The sequence below is a fragment of the Oryctolagus cuniculus genome, chromosome 1 (assembly GCF_051225735.1).
Source record: "Oryctolagus cuniculus isolate XC-2025 breed Fujian yellow rabbit chromosome 1, ASM5122573v1, whole genome shotgun sequence".
NCBI lineage: Eukaryota > Metazoa > Chordata > Mammalia > Lagomorpha > Leporidae > Oryctolagus > Oryctolagus cuniculus.
The window spans coordinates 56,298,761-56,315,745 of NC_142867.1; the positions used below are offsets into that span (position 1 = coordinate 56,298,761).

The window sequence follows — 16,985 nt, forward strand, 5'->3', positions numbered from 1 at the left end:
GGTTCAAGTTTCAGCTCTACTTGTGATCCAGCTTCCTGCTGATGTATCCTGGGAGGCAGCAGATGACAGCTTAAGGACTTAAGTCCCTGCGACGCAAGTGGGAGACCCAGATGAAGTTCTAGGCTCCTAGCTTTGGCCTGGCCCAGCCCTGATGTGCATATTTGAGGAGTGAATCAGCAGATAGAAGATATTTCTCTCTCTCTCTCTCTCTCTCTGTCACTCCCCTCTGCCTTTCAAATAAATAAAATTAAATAAACAGTTAAAAATTGGCAATGAGATGTTTTCTTTAAAAACAGGAACACGTTTCTCAAGAAATAAATTTTCTTCCCATACTATGTATAGTCAGCTTACAATACTGTTTTTCTTCTCAAGAATAAATTGACCTATTAGGTGCGTATACAAGTTAAGAAAGTGTTGTCTTCATAATTAACTTAAACTAGGAGCTTAGATGACTCATCTGAAAATACTCTGTAACTCAGAAACTTTTCAAGTCCTTAGCCCCCCCACCCCGCATTTGCTTTCCTGTGGCCTCTACTTTACATAGATACTTCCTCAGTGAATCATACTGAATGTCCGTCACCACAGCTTCACAATAAAAGCTCTAGGAGTTATAGGCAGCTGAAGTAACAGCTGTGATTTAAATGCACCCAGAGTTGACTTTACCTTGGATGCTAACCTGCATTTCTGAGTCTTTATTTGGTCCTTGACAAGACCTTAAATTGCTTCGGTGGTATTGTGGTTTCTACTTTTATCTATTAAGAAGTAGGAAATAGTATGAGGAATAATAATAAACTTTTCTTAAATTCACTATTATTTATTTGTTAATAAATTCAAATTAAAAAACTTAAAATCAGGGACCAGCTTTGTAGTGTAGAAGGTTAAGCCTCCACCTTCAGTGCCAGCATCCCGTGTAGAGGCGCTAGTTTGAGTCCCAGATGCTTCACTTCTGATCCAGCTTCCTGGTAATGCACCTGGGGAAAGCAGTAGAAGATGGCCCAAGTCCTTGGGACCCTGCACCCATGTGGGAGACCCAGAAGAAGCTCCTGGCTCCTGGCTTCTGGCTTCCACCTGGCCCAGCCTGGCTGTTGCAACCATTCAGGGAGTAAAGGGCAAATGGAAAATCTTTCTCTCTCTCTCTCTGTCCCTCTCTCTCTCCCTCTCTCCCTCTCTCTCCCCCCTTCTCTCTCTCTCTCTCCCCCCCTTTCTCCCTCCCTCTCTCCCCCCCTTTCTCCCTCCCTCCCTCTCTCTCTCTGTGTTTTTCTGCCTTTCATCTAATAAATAATCTTTTTTTTTTATTTTTTTTTTGACAGGCAGAGTGGACAGTGAGAGAGAGAGACAGAGAGAAAGGTCTTCCTTTGCCATTGGTTCACCCTCCAATGGCCGCCACGGCCGGCGCGCTGCGACCGCGCACCGCGCTGATCCGATGGCAGGAGCCAGGAGCCAGGTGCTTTTCCTGGTCTCCCATGGGGTGCAGGGCCCAAGCACCTGGGCCATCCTCCGCTGCACTCCCTGGCCACAGCAGAGAGCTGGCCTGGAAGAGGGGCAACCGGGACAGAATCCGGCGCCCCGACCGGGACTAGAACCCGGTGTGCCGGCACCGCTAGGCGGAGGATTAGCCTAGTGAGCCGCGGCGCCGGCCATAATCTTTTTAAAGAACTTAAATCAGAGTTTACTAATCATTTTTCCCCTCAATTTGCCTTCTCATTGGAATAACCTCTAAGATAGTAACAATAACCAAATTTAATCAGAGGATTTAAACTCTGAAGTTTAATTACATAAGGGAAGATATGTGTTCTTCTGGAAGATTTACTTTTGTCTTCTTTTTTATCCTAAGAAAGTAGTGACATATGAAAGGCAGGCATTAGATGATTATTGCCAGCTTTCTGGACTGCCTGCCTCACTGCCTGTACTAATCCCTAAAACTAGTTTCTCTACCCAGCCAGACATCCAGAGATGTCTGTGACTTCCCACATGGGCTTTCTGCTGTTGGGTACAGTAGTACCTTGTGCACTAGTACCACTGCCTCCACTATCTCCTTAAAGCCTCTGGCTGCTGCTGGTCTTTACTAAATACATATTAAGTGCCATGTACTGTGCCAAGCCCTTTACACATTGTATCTTCCCACCTCTGAAATGAAGTTAGCACAGTACAACATAATCTTCTTAGCTTTGTTTCCATCATCTGCCTTCAAAATTGTCAGACTGTGATGAATGACTACAATTACCACTTGTGATTGTGAGCTAATATTTTTATATTGTACTAATCCATTTACCTTTAGACCTTTATGACAAACTACATAAATCACCTGTTAGTGACTGCTTCAATTAACTGAAAAGACTCCCCAGTACAAAAGCAGTTTCCCCTTCATCTCTGACAAACTAGAATCCAACAATCTTTAACATCCCCAAAATCCCTTTTACCACCTAATTATTATTTTTTTATCTAGGGACAGTATTCAGTTATATCAACAGAGGAAATAACAGATACTTTAGAACATATGCTGCTTTGAGTAAACATATTGCATCTTAGTGTTTATTATTCTATCTTAGCAATCTGCCAAGACATTGGAACTTGGGCATTGGAACCAGTAGCTATCAACTCCTCTTCTAACCTCACTTGTTATACCACTGCCTTGTTATGAATTTACAGCTCCCTCAATATGGTTTTTTTTTTTTAAGATTTATTTACTTCTTTGAAAGAGTTAGAGAGGTATAAACAGAAAGAGAGAGAGGTCTTCCATCCGCTGGTTCACTCCCCAAATGGCCACAATGGCCAGAAATGAACCAATCCAAAGCCAGGAACCAGGAGCTTCTTCCAGGTCTCCCACATGGGTGCAGGGGACCAAGCACTTGGGCCGTCTCCACTGCTTTCCCTGGCGTATTATCAAGGAAATGGATAGGAAGTAGCAGCCAGGACTCAAATTGGCGCTCATATGCGTTGCTGGCACCGCAGGCCAGGGCTTTAACATGCTGTGTCACAGTGCCGGACCCTCAATATTTTTTTTTTTTAAGATTTATTTATTTATTTGAAAGAGTTACACAGAGAGAGGAGAGGCAGAGAGAGAGAGAGAGAGGTCTTCCATCCGCTGGTTCACTCCCCAGTTGGCCGCAATGGCTGGAGCTGCGCCAGTCTGAAGCCAGGAGCCAGGAGCCTCCTCCGGGTATCCCACATGGGTGCAGGAGCCCAAGGACTTGGGCCATCTTCCACTGTTCTCCCAGGCCACAGCAAGGAGCTAGATCGGAAGCGGAGCAGCCGGGTCTTGAACCAGCACCCATGTGGGATGCCAGCATTTCAGGCCAGGGCGTTAACTAGCTGTGCCATTAGCGCCAGCCCCTCAATATGGTTTTTTAAGGCAATTTGCTTCGAATATTCCTTTGGTCCAAAAGGAAGTGTACACATGCAAATGAACAAGGAGACAGACAGCATAGTTAATTTACTATGAGAAGTAAATGCCTAAGGAACAGCCCTTCTAAATCACATTTCATTTGATTGGTATCTTTGTAGGGATTGAAGCCAAATCAAGGAATTTCAGTGTCAGCCATTACAATATTTCTGGTTGATTTATTTTCTAATTAACCTATGGTTAAAAACTTAAACATTTCACTTCAGACTGTGAAATTGGATATATTATTTTGGGCCACTCTCCTACCTTGATAAATATATTAAAAATAAGCACAATCAGCCTTCTTTATTTGAAGGTTTTATAGGAGTATTGAGTTTATAAGTTCTCACTTAAGAATAAAGATTCAGGAAGTGAAAGTTCAACAGACCATACTGAACCTTAGCTGAGACCACTTATCCTGGCAAATTTGGAGGTTTGTTGTTTTTCTACAGTCTGAGGTACTGGGAGTGAACAGTCTACCTGGGGCTTCTAGGCAGTGAAGACCTCTGCATGATGTGCCAGAGTTCCGAGGCACTCATGGGCCCAATTATTTTGTAAGAGAATTTTAACATCTACTTCAAGATCATTGTAATAGGAGTTGACCTATTCCTTAACTTGAACTTTTTCTTATCTCAATTCATTTTTAAAGCAGATTTTATAAGAATATATTCCTAAGAAAGGTAAATAGTGAAGATTATTTTATTTGTATTTTTATTGCATGTATAATTACTATATTTTAAAATGTTCTCTAATTTGAGGCTCTTCAGAGTGATACATATTTACATTTCAGACATACAAAGATTATAACAAAAAACACATTCCTGCCCAATACTTCTTTTTTTTTTTCATTTGAAATTATCTTATTATACAGAAGATCAGCTTAGTATACATTAAGTAAGGATTTCAACAGTTTGCTCCCACACAGAAACATAAAGTGAAAAATAATAAATGATTTTTTTTAAATGATGATGAAATCAGATCAGACCTATTGTCATGTTTAATCCCAGTGAGAGTCAAGTTGGGAGTTGATAATTTCTCTTTTTTTTTTTTTTTTTTTTTTTTACAGAGGATCAGTTTAGTATACATTAAGTAAAGATTTCAACAGTTTGCACCCCCATAGAAACACAAAGTGAAATATATTGTTTGGGTACTCGTTATAGCATTAAATCTCAATACACAGCACATTAAGGACAGAGATCCTACATGAGGAGTAAGTGCACAGTGACTCCTGTTGTTGACTTTACCAATTGACACTCCTGTCTATGGCATCAGTAGTCTCCCTATGCTCCAGTCATGAGTTTCCAAGGCTATGGAAGCCCTCTGAGTTCTCCGATTCTTATCTTGTTTAGACAAGGTCATAGTCAAAGTGGAGGTTCTCTCCTCTCTTCAGAGAAAGGTACCTCCTTCTTTGAAGACCTGTTCTTTCCACTGGGATCTCACTCACAGAGATCTTTTGCCAGAGTGTCTTGGCTTTCCATGCCTGAAATACTCTCATGGGCTTTTCAGCCAGATCCGAATGCCTTTAGGGCTGATTCTGAGGCCAGAGTGCTATTTAGGACATCTGTCATTCTATGAGTCTGCTGAGTATCTCACTTCCCATGTTGGATCACTCTCCCCTTTATTTATTCCATCGGTTAGTGTTAGCAGGTACTAGACTTGTTTATGTGCTCCCTTTGACTCTTAGTCCTTTCATTATGATCAATTGTGAACTGAAATTGATCACTTGGAATAGTGAGATGGCATTGGCACATGCCACCTTGATGGGATTGAATTGGAATCCCCTGGTATGTTTTTAACTCTACCATTTGGGGCAAGTCAGCTTGAGCATGTCCCAAATTATACATCTCTTCCCTCTCTTATTCCCACTCTTATGTTTAACAGGGATCCCATTTCAGTTAATTTTTAACACTTAAGAATAACTGTGTATTAATTACAGAATTAAACCAGTCATATTACGTAGAACAGACAAAAAAACTACTAAGAGGGATAATGTATTAAGTTGTCCATTAACAGTCAGGGCTATGCTGATCAAGTCACCGTTTCCCATAATGTCCATTTCACTTCAGGAGGTTTCCTTTTTGGTGTTCAGTCAGTTGTCACCGATCAGGGAGAACATATGGTAATTGTCCCTTTGGGATTGGCTTATTTCACTCAGCATGATGTGTTCCAGATTCCTCCATTTTGTTGCAAATGACTGGATTTCGTTGTTTCTTACTGCGGTATAGTATTCTAAAGAGTACATGTCCCATAATTTCTTTATCCAGTCTACTGTTGATGGGCATTTAGGTTGGTTCCAGGTCTTAGCTATTGTGAATTGAGCTGCAATAAACATTAGGCTGCAGACCGCTTTTTTGTTTGCCAATTTAAATTCCTTTGGGTAAATCCCAAGGAGTGGGATGGCTGGGTCGAACGGTAGGGTTATCTTCAGGTTTCTGAGGAATCTCCAGACTGACTTCCATAGTCCTGCCCAATACTTCTAAGGTCTGTTTTCCAGAAACAACTAATTTGATCTCTTCAGATTTTTTTTATTTTGGTTTAGCATTTTGAATTAATATGCTTTTACTTCTTTTTCTTATTTCCTGTGTTAGACATTATAAATTGACTTGGAATATGAAGATTTAGGTATCTTACATACTGCCACCATAACACTACTACCTGCCCTCTTAGAAACTGCTTATTTCATCCTTCCACACACTTTCTTACCCTACTGGTGCCATTCTGCTCTCAAATCCCTTGTGCTGCCTTCTGTTCATCGTGCTAGGCTTTAAGTGACTCCTTCATTCTAAAAATCCATGCTCTTTGGTTCTGGAAAATATCAAAATATTCTCATTTATTAGATTATTTTCTCCTTTGAATTTTCCAGTTCTTTTTCTAGAACTCCAACCAGTTGGATGCTAATAGTACTAATATTCTAATTTTTCCTCAATATTTTGTTATGAAAATTTTCAAATGTAGAGCAATATTGAAAAGATTTTTTGGAGTGGACATTCATAAACCTATCACCTAGAATTAACATTTTTTTCTTTTTAATGTATTTTTCATATTTGTGTATTCTTTTTCACATATACATGAACATATATCCATCCATAAATGCATTTTATTTTGATATATTTATTTTTTTTTTTTTTTTTTTTTTTTTTTTTTTTTTTATTTTTGACAGGCAGAGTGGACAGTGAGAGAGAGAGACAGAGAGAAAGGTCTTCCTTTGCCGTTGGTTCACCCTCCAATGGCCGCCGCGGCCGGCGCGCTGCGGCCGGCGCACCGCGCTGATCCGATGGCAGGAGCCAGGAGCCAGGTGCTTTTCCTGGTCTCCCATGGGGTGCAGGGCCCAAGCACCTGGGCCATCCTCCACTGCACTCCCTGGCCACAGCAGAGGGCTGGCCTGGAAGAAGGGCAACCGGGACAGAATCCGGCGCCCCGACCGGGACTAGAACCCGGTGTGCCGGCGCCGCTAGGCGGAGGATTAGCCTAGTGAGCCGCGGCGCCGGCCTATTTTGATATATTTAGAAGTAACTTGTAAGGGCCAGCACTGTGGTACAGTAGGTTAAGCCATCGCGGGCAGCACTAGCATCCCATATAAGTGCCCGTTGGAGTCCCGCTGCTCCACTTCCAAACCACCTCCCTCTAATGCACCTGGGAAAGCAGCAGAGGATGGCGGAAGTCCTTGATCCCCTGAACCCACATAGGAGATTGGGATGAGGCTCCTGGCTCCTAGCTTCAGCCTGACCCAGCCCTGGCTGTGTGACCATTTTGGGAGTAACCAACTGAGGGAAGACTTCTCTTTCTCTCTCTGCCTCTGCCTCTCTGACTTTCAAATAAAAATACATCTTTTTTAAAAAATAAATTGTAGTCACCATATAATTCCAGTACTTTGGCATGTCATTTACTAGAGTTCATAAATAGAATTGTTGGAGTTTACATTTTCTTTTCCTGAAGTAAAATTTGTATATAATGAAATGTTTAAAACCTATACGTGGTGGGCATCAGCATTGTGACATAGTGGATTAAGGTACCATTTGTGGGATGGGAGAGGGAGTGGGAGGGAGGTTATGGGGGGAAAAAGCCACTGTAATCCAAAAGCTGTACTTTGGAAATTTATATTTATTAAATAAAAGTTGTTTTTTTTTTTTTTTTAAAAAAAAGGTACCACTTGTGAGACTAGCATCCCATATCAGTATCAGAGTGCTGGTTTGAGTCCAGCTCTTCCACTTCTGATCCAAGTTCCTGATAAAGTATCTGGGAAGGCAGCAGAAGTGCTTGGGCACCTGCCACCCCTGAGAGAGACCAGGATGGAATTCCTGAATTCAACCTGGTCCAGCCTAGCTGTTGCAGCCATCTGGGAAGTGCACCAGTGGACAGAAGATTTAGCTTTCTTGCTCTCTCCCCACCTGCCTCCCTCCCTCTCCCTCTCCCTTTCCCCTCCTCCTCACCTCTTTCCCTCTCTGTGCAGTCTGCCTTTCAAATAAATAAATCTTAAAAAGTAAAACCTGTATTGCATTTGCTGGGTTTTTTTAGTAGCCATATTAAGCTACAGTTGCCATACCATACACTGTAAAATAGTGTGAGTTAGGCATATGGCCATGGAAACATCACCACAATCAATACAGTAAACATATTCATCGTCCCCAAAGGTTCACCCATACCTCATTGTATGTTCTCCAACTCACCTGTCTCCAGCCTTCACTTCTACACCCAACCTTCAGGAAACCACTGATCTGCTTTCTATCCCTGTAAAGTACTTTGCATTTTCTGTAGTTTTATATAAATAACTATACAGTATCATAGTCTTCTTTTTCAGACTTCACTCAGCATGATTTTTAAATTGATCCAAGCTGTTGCATGTATCAATAGTTCATCCCTTTTTACTGCTCAGTAGTATTGCATTATATATCACAGTTCTTCCAACTACTCATTAACCTGTTGGTGGAAATTGTTTGTTTCCAAATTTTGACTATTACAAATAAAGCTACTATGAACAGTTATGTACAAGCTATGAATGGCTTTATATTTCATGTTTTTCTTGGGTAAATCCTAGAGATAAAATGACTAAATCATATGGCAGATAAACATGTACCTTTAAGAAATGGCCAGGCTTTCTTAAGTGCTACTATTTTATATTCCTTTCACTAGCGTGTCTATTAGAGTTCTTCCACATCCCATGTCAGTGTTTTTAATTTTAACTATTCTAATAGATACCAAGTAGTATGTTTTTGTGATTTTCACTGAATTTCTCTAATGACTAATAATATTCAGTATATTTGCATGTGCTTGTTTCTTACCCATATATTATCTCTGGTGAAGTGCCTATTCAGATATTTTCCCCATCTTTTTATACTGGGCTATTTTATTGTTAAGTTTTGAGAGTTCTTTACATGTTCTGGATATAGGTAGTGTAACAGATAAATGATTTGCAAATAGTTTTTCCCAGTCTCTGACTGGTGAGGGCTAGCTATTAAAGATAATGATATAATAAACATTTTTATTAAGTTTCACGTCTATTTTCAAGTACATAAAGTGAGAGCTGTGACTCACCGAATTCTTTCATTTCCTGCACCAGATTATAACAGTGCCTTTCTTCCACTGTTCATTTTACACTTAAACACTTCAGAGAGAATACCTTGTTACGTATCTACAAGCCTTTTTGTTGATTCCATTCTCCAAATCAGGATGTTTACCCTTCTAGTTGATAGTACTGTTACAATCAATGGATTTATCACGGTCATCACATATGGAGTTCTTATCTCCCCATGTAGATTATAGCCACTTTGTAGACAAGGACCCCTTGGTATGTGGCAATGAGTTAATGAAAAACACAAATTTCCAGTAAATAGTTAAGGATAGGTTTTTCTGGCTTGTTTCTTAACTTAGGCTTAAGAATAATTTAAATATGTTTAAAAATTCATAGACATATTGTAATAAAAAATTTAGTAACCCAATGTGAATGCTAGAGAAACAAAAACAAGTCATTGTTTATAAAACTCCAACCTTATTTGGACAGGGCCATAATCAAAGTGGAAATTCTGTCCTCCCTTCAGAGAAAGGTACCTCCTTCTTTGATGGCCCCTTCTTTCACCCGGGATCTCACTCACAGAGATCTTTCATCTAGGTCATTTTTTTTCCTAACCATGTTTCCTTGGGCAGTCACTTCAAAGTACCTCTTTGTTCCTGTTTCCTTACCCTAAAACATGGGTAAATACTAGTACTTACCTCGTAAGATTGCTTGCGAGGATTCAGTCAGTTGTTAGGTATTCATAGTGGGGACTTAGTACAAGTTGGTTATAATTATTACTACCTAATAAATGTATCCACATAATGTTTGAAAAACCAAGTTTGATAATAAAATATGATACAATGAATGATACAAATATTGTGTCACAGAGGTTAACGAGCATTTGGATCATTTCTTAGATTTTTAAGAATGCCAAACACAAGCAAAGGACTTGACAACAAAGTTGTATTTGATTTTTACTGGTTTCTTTTTACAAAGAAAGAAATTGACTCATCCTTAAGCAACCTCAGACAGAATAATTTGAAGGATAAGTGATGTAAAAATGAAATTTAGTCCTGTCATTCTGGCTACTGACGTTTACAGAACCTGGCACATCAGGTGAATATTGGGCAGTGCTAATGACTGAATTAACCTCTCATGCAGAACTTACATGCCTAGATCTTTTGGGCAACCCAGTAGAGATTTAGACCATTCTGAATCTGAGGATATTTTCACTGTTCAGTGTCTGAGTATCACATAAGTAAAATGGGGGGAAAAAAACTGTAGTAGATGTTCATAGTCATCTCTGTTTTAATTAAGTGGGTTACTCACCAATCTAGTGACTAATGAATATAGTATCCTAAATATTCATTGTTTATACTTCACTCTCTTTTGACCCTACTAAGTTTACAAAGGCCAGTTGTGTTTTGTCCCAATTAATTACATAGTTTACTTAGATATTACATAAATAGATGAAATTTGAGTCATATACATGAAAGATATCAATAAGGGATAAAATAAAACCAATATAATTTTATATATTCTTTATGTAAGCACATATATATATATATACACACACACACACACACACACACACAGAAAAACATAAGTGGGAATGATAAATACCTAGTTCAGGATAATTGTCACCTCTAGGATTGGAGAGAAATGGGATCAGGAGCTATACATAGTAGCCTTCAGCTAAGTGTGATGTTATATTCCGTTGCTTTTTAAAAAAGGCAAAAAGTAAATATGCTTATGATTTGATAAAGCCAGGTTTTGAAGATACATTTTTCTATGGCTTATCTTCCTTTTGTATCTCAAAACTGAGTCTTTCCAAAATTCCCAAAAAATACTCAAAAATTAATTCTTAAAGTGAGTTAACATCTGGACTTGGTCAGGCCAGAGTAGAATCATAAAAGCACTTGCTAACACCATCCCTGAATAGTGCAGTCAGGATCACTTGTATTCCACAGACAGGAACTGGATAGGAAGTCCCCAGCAGTTGAGACAGTGAATCTCTACATCCTCTATTATTCTTTAAGATCATACATGTTTATGGGATGTGTTCTGCCAGCTAGCTTTCTTGAAACCTGGTTTGCCTCTGAGCTTCTTGATTGGAGCCTCAGGCCTGGTCAGTAAATCTGTCTAGCCAGACAGGCCCAAGTCAGGCCCTTAATACTGATATCTTAATTTTTGCCTTGACAATCTCATTTCTGAGATGATTTGTGTTTATTTATTTAGATTTGAATCTGCCCTGCGGTTGGTGTGCCCCATGAGTTTGTTCTCCATATCCTGTCCCATGCTGGGTTTCCTTTGAAAGCTTTGTCAAAATGAATGGCATTGCTTAATCTAGTACCTTCAGGACTATTTTTTCTAGATAAGGAAGGAAGTCAACACATTCTTAAACATCTCATAAAATTTCAGGCAAAATATTTATTTCTTTAGGACAGAATCATGAGTTATTATGAAATATAAATGTTGTTGCCAGAAGTGAAGGGAAAGAAAGAGAGATGTCATTTGACAGCAGCATTTCTGCCACCACTTTCCTCACACCCTCAGTGCAAACTGGATCTCATCTTGTTTCAAAATAAAAGCCATGAAGCTGGCATACAAACCTGTTTTGAGAAACCACCTGGAAAAATGTTTTCTGTTTAAACCAAACAAGTGATAAGAATCAGGAGATAGCTTTTAATCACAGGTGTTTCTTTTCTTTTTACAAAAACTACTGCCCCTGTCACAGGTTATACAGAACCTGAAGTCCTAAAAAGTCTCAATATGTCTTCCTCTACATAATTGTATTACCGTCTTGCAGTTTCTTAACTTTTTATATCTTACAAAAATAATATATAGTGGAAAACTTAATTTTCCCCATCTTGTTAGATTACCTGGAGCAAATCTATTTTTATAGAATCTCTCAAATGTGCAGTGAAAACAAACAGTATTCACCTTAGCACCCACTCTCCAGTTCAACTAGACTGCACAACTCCATTTTTGCAATGGTGGAGTCCAGCAGAATAAGGTGCTACTGCCCTCTGCTGGTCTTGAGAACTCACCTGCCCATAATGCAGTGGCCCTCCCCATCCTATTCATGACAGGTAGAGTGTCCCTTCCTTGCAGGTGAGCAGACATGGCATGAAACCACAAAGAACAGCACATTTCGTATTTGGAAACAGGATATTTTAAATATTTCTAAATTAATGATGTTTATTTTATTTATCAGATAGCCATGACTATATGTGACTGCCTTGCCACCAGAAGTGTTTATCTGATAGTCCTTGCACGCTGCTGTAAATCTCCCCAAGTAAACAAGCTGTGGATTTTGACCATTTGGGCCATTGTCATTCTGTCTTCCCCATTTTTATGTTTTGAAGAAAGACATAAACTCCCTATTTTGTTGAAAAGTTTGAAATGTTTTTGCATGTTCATTTTAGTTTGTGAATCAGCAGGAAGATAATCTCAACTGATGTGTGCCACAGAAAGTGAACATGCATCATCAGCGAGGACAGTGCTGAAGCAGAAAGACCAGACTTCGTCACACCCTCACATTCTGTCAAGTTTTAATAAGAGATTTGTAACTAATAGATTTTTTGGTGCGTTGATTATCTTAAAAGTACTTAAAAATTGATAGGAATTTGTTCCCAGTTTCTCTGTATTAATATAATCACCAAGTTTTAGAGCTGCTGTTCATTCCATTGTGCTAGTTTGTAAGAAGTGGTACTACCTCTGACTATAGTAATGGGAATGGCAGTTGAGAATTCTCTTTGCAAACCGGTCTGTAAGCTGATAACTGAAATAATTGTTAGACCTTAGAGTGAAGGACTAAAATGTGAAGGGGATGAAAATGTGTGATCTACTTCCTAAATATCTTCATGTAGAATGTGAAAAGAATCATGTGGTTCACAGTGTGTGTGGCTTCTGCTTACACACCCGCAGAATCACACATTTTGCCTGTGATTTTCTGTAGCTAGGTAGTGTCTGCATCTTAAGCAGACAAGCAGCATGAAGACCTGATAGAACCAGTCACCTCAGCATCAGTACACAATCCCATGATAAAAGGGACTGACGCATGGAGTGCAGTACACAGAGACTCTTAAGGCAAAATCACAGCTACCCTGCTTCTCACTACACAGCTCCACATTTCACAGTATGCATGGTGCCTATTCCAGCTTTAGGTTTAGAATGTTCTGGATTTGGGCCAGCATTGTTAACATAGCAGGTAAAGCTGCTGCCTACAATGCTGGCATCCCATATGGGCACTGGTTTGGATCATGGCTGTTCCACTTCCGATCCAGCTCTCTGCTAATAGCCTGGGAAAGGCAGCAGAGGATGACCCAAGTGTTTGGGCCCCTGCACCCACGTTGGAGACCTGGAGGAAGCTCCTGGCTCCTGGCTTTGGCTTGGCCCAACTATGGCTGTTGTGGCTATCTGGGTAGTGAGCTGGCAGATGGAGGCTGGCTGTCTCTGTTTCTCCTTCTCGTCCTGTAACTCTGTCAAATAAATAATTAATCTTTAAAAAAAGAATGTTCTAGACTACAAAGTAAATCAGCATGTATTGAACATATAATCTTTGCTTTATGCATCTGTTATGTTTATCTTACACATCTGTAGTGTCTTTTACCTGTTTTGTGTTTATAATGTGATTTACATTATGTTTCTGTTCTATGTCTCTAAAAAATGAACTAACTTTTGCTGTATAAATGCATATTGTTATATATGTAGCCCTGATAGCAATCTTCAGAATCCAGCATTTCAGAAAAGAATTCAGCTTATTGCTTCAAAATAAATCTTATCAGAAATTCAGTTCTACTCACAGAAAACAGATTAAATCAATTCCAAAGAATAAGATTGACCCCAAACAGTTGTCTGTCTATTGAAAATATTACCTGCTAAGAAATAATAGAGTACAAATTTTTTTAAGCATCCTTAACCTTTAGAGGTGAAAGCAGCAGCTGTGGAAAGACGGCTCAGATCATTAATTGGCATTTGACACTGTGGAAGTATCTGTAAAATGAGAAAATATAATGCTATGTAAAGTTTTGTCTGAGGTTTTAAAGTAGAATATTACTTTGAGAAACATAATCGTAAAGTGGGATAGTTGGGTGAAGGAAGACAGCAGCACTAATTAGCCTTTAATATGTTTTATGATTTGCTTTCAGTTACTTTTAGAAAACCATTTAGTATAATGAAAAGAACAGGGGCTTTGGGCTTGAAATTCAGTTCCACCACATATGTAATTAATTATAAAAAGTGTCTTCCAAAACTTCAGTGGAAAATGTGTGTTACAAAACATGATGGTATGTGTTACAAAACATGATGCATGGATTTCACATTTTTACACCAAAATAAATTTATCTTTTAATTCCATATTTCCACAAACGTTTTGAAATATCATTGTATGGCCTTGTACAGTCACATAAATATTCCTGAAATTCGGTTTTTGCTTCCTTAAACTAGAGAAAATGTGTATCCCTCAAGATTTTTATGAACTTAGATATATAAATGTATATGAAGTGCCCACAATTAGTTTTCATTCCTTCTGTTAATCATCCCTGAAGTTTGTTCTTACTCCAAATCCCAGCAAGAAGTACTGGAAAGGAAGTTTTGGTTTGTGGTTACTTTCTCATGCCCACATTTGGTTACCAGAAAATGGCCATGAAGCCCAGGATGGTCGTCTAGGGAATATGTAAGCCAGGCAGCAGCTATTGTAGGGAAGTAAAGGGCTAGAGTGAACAGTAATGAGAAATTCTTCCTGAATCCTTAATTCATAATATGCCTTCATAGATTCACTCAACATTTCAGTTAGTTGCTTTAAAAAATTAAAAAACAAAAACCTTAAAACCAAGTAAAAAACATGTTAAATTATTAGAAGACATGTTAAAAATGGAGTTTTATGTTTAGGTTGTGATGGATTTTTTTGTATGTTCTAGTTTCAATATTGTCTCCCAACTCTGTACTGCCTACTAACACACAGTACAATTCTAGGTAGTTTTCATGTATTTTCTAAGCCATATTATATAACTTTGAGTTTTAGCTGTTGCTAAAATGCCCATATTGATAAAGTGATCCTAAAGGATTTGTGAGAACCTAAAGGATTAGCAAGTCCCTAAAGGGTTTTATAGCAAACCCAGGGTCGCCAGTTAAAAATGAGTAAGTTGCTGATTGCTAAGCCTATGCTACTGTAAGATACTCTCTAGAGAAATCCTTTGATCACATCTGTGGTTAACTGTGGCCCCTGTGACCTTCTGGACTGCTTCATTCTGCCCGCCCTGTGATAATGAATGTTATATGTTCTCACAGAAACTTGCTCCTGGAGTCAGCCAGTTTGCTTACACTTGCGTACAGGACCACCCCATTTGGACAAATCAGCAGTTTTGGGAGACAACTTTTTACAGTGCAGTACAAGAACAAGTTCGCTCCCTGTATCTCTCAGCCAAGGAAGACAATCATGCTCCACATCTGAAGCAAAAGGTAAGAGAAAGGAAGGAGAATACTGACGTGGATTGAGGATTGGATTCTGGCTTCAAGGAATGCTTAGCTTATGTAGATATTCCCAGGGCAAATGGAAATCTAGCTACTTCCATGTACTTAGGGTTTACTTTAGGTAGCCCTATGCCAAACATCTTTATTCTGTTGATTTCTGACATTGCACTTTTCCACAATAACTTCCTAATGCAATTCTTGACCTCTAGAATTATTATATTTCAGTAAATAAGAATTCCCTGGAAACAGTTGTAGAAAGTTGAGAACATAGAGTAAACTGAGACAGGTGTTAGTTAAGATGCTGGTTAAAACTCCCACATTCCATATTGGAGTGTCTGGGTTTAACCTGGCTCTGGCTCCTGATTCCAACTTCCTGCTAATGCAGACCCTGTGAGAAAGTGGTAATGGTTCAAATGATTGGGTTCCTGACATCCATGAAGGAGACCTGGATTGAGTTCCCAGCCCCAGCTCCAGCTGTTGAAGGCATTTAAAGAAAGAACAAACCTAGCCAGGTACTGTGGTGCGCGCCTGTAGTCCAGCTACTTGGGAGGCTGAGGCTGGAGATCGCTTGAGTCCAGGAGTTCTGGGCTGTCGTGCGCTATGCCGATCAGGTGTCCACGCTAAGTTTGGCATCAATATGGTGACCTCCCAGGAGCGGAGGACCACCAGGTTGCCTAAGGAGGGATGAATCGGCCCAGGTTGGAAAGAACAAACCTAAAATATTTAAGTAAGAGATTCAGGCAAATGACTTCCTCTAAGAAAAATCAAATTAAAGTTAATTGACTCTAAAATAAATGCAAAATTCAGTAGTTCTGTTAAAAAAATTCCAGCAATAAATCCAGGTCATCTTTTAGGAATATTCTGAGTGTTGCTCTATATTTTGTCAACATAAAATCTTAAGAAAATTCAAATCGTTAAAATCAAGAAAGCTTTTTAATTTGAAAGAGTACTTTCAAATATTCTGAAATTGTAAAATGTTATTTACTAGCTATCTGATCTTGGGCAAAGCAAGTTACCTCTACGTGAATAGCCAGGAATACTTAAAAATTTTAATGTCTGAGAGTTTACTATTAGGAAGTTATCTGTCTCTGGTATAATCAAAGCCACCAGAGGGAGCAGGATGGCCAATGGGAGACAGTAGAAAGAAAAGATCTGGGTGCAGAACCTTAAAAGTAAGGTAAACCTGTATATAGGAGTGGGTGGGAGGTGAACAAGAAAGGAGAACAAGTGGAAGTTTTGGAAGGGAAAGAGGGCCAGCTAATTGGGAAGTCTTGAGAGATGTCAGGAGGATGGGGTCTGAGGGAAGGCCATTGGTGACGTTGAAGAAAACTGGTTTCCAAGAGTGTGCTGTGCAGAGGTGGAGATGACATTTCACAGGTCTTAGGAGTAAGTAGGTGTAAGAAAGAGAATTATGGACCAAGATTGTCAGAAACTGAAGGGTAAAAAGAGATGACAAGAAAGCAGCATAAAAAAAGTATAAAGCCGTTTTTGAAAAGGTCAAGGAAAATGTTTTGGGTTTTTTGCACTTGACTGCATTTGCAAACTAAAACAAAGAAACCAATGAATAGGGAGAAACCAAAAGTTGCAAACAACAGGAAACAAGAAATAATCGAACCTCCAAACCAGAGGAAGTTC

The 16,985-nt window shown here is 39.2% G+C and overlaps 1 protein-coding gene across 10 annotated transcripts in view; it reads left to right on the forward strand.

The window, feature by feature from the left end:
• The window catches only part of SBF2 (SET binding factor 2), a 517,136-nt gene that overhangs the window by 399,609 nt on the left and 100,542 nt on the right, over positions 1 to 16,985 (forward strand). For all 10 annotated transcript variants that reach the window (XR_016231409.1, XR_016231408.1, XM_089328918.1 and 7 more), the window contains one exon: positions 15,168 to 15,338. Coding sequence is in view for 8 of the 10 variants with exons in the window: in XM_089328918.1 (XP_089185044.1) it covers positions 15,168 to 15,338 (171 nt within the window). In the remaining 2 variants the exon portion in view is untranslated. The remainder of the gene's footprint in view (positions 1 to 15,167; positions 15,339 to 16,985) is intronic.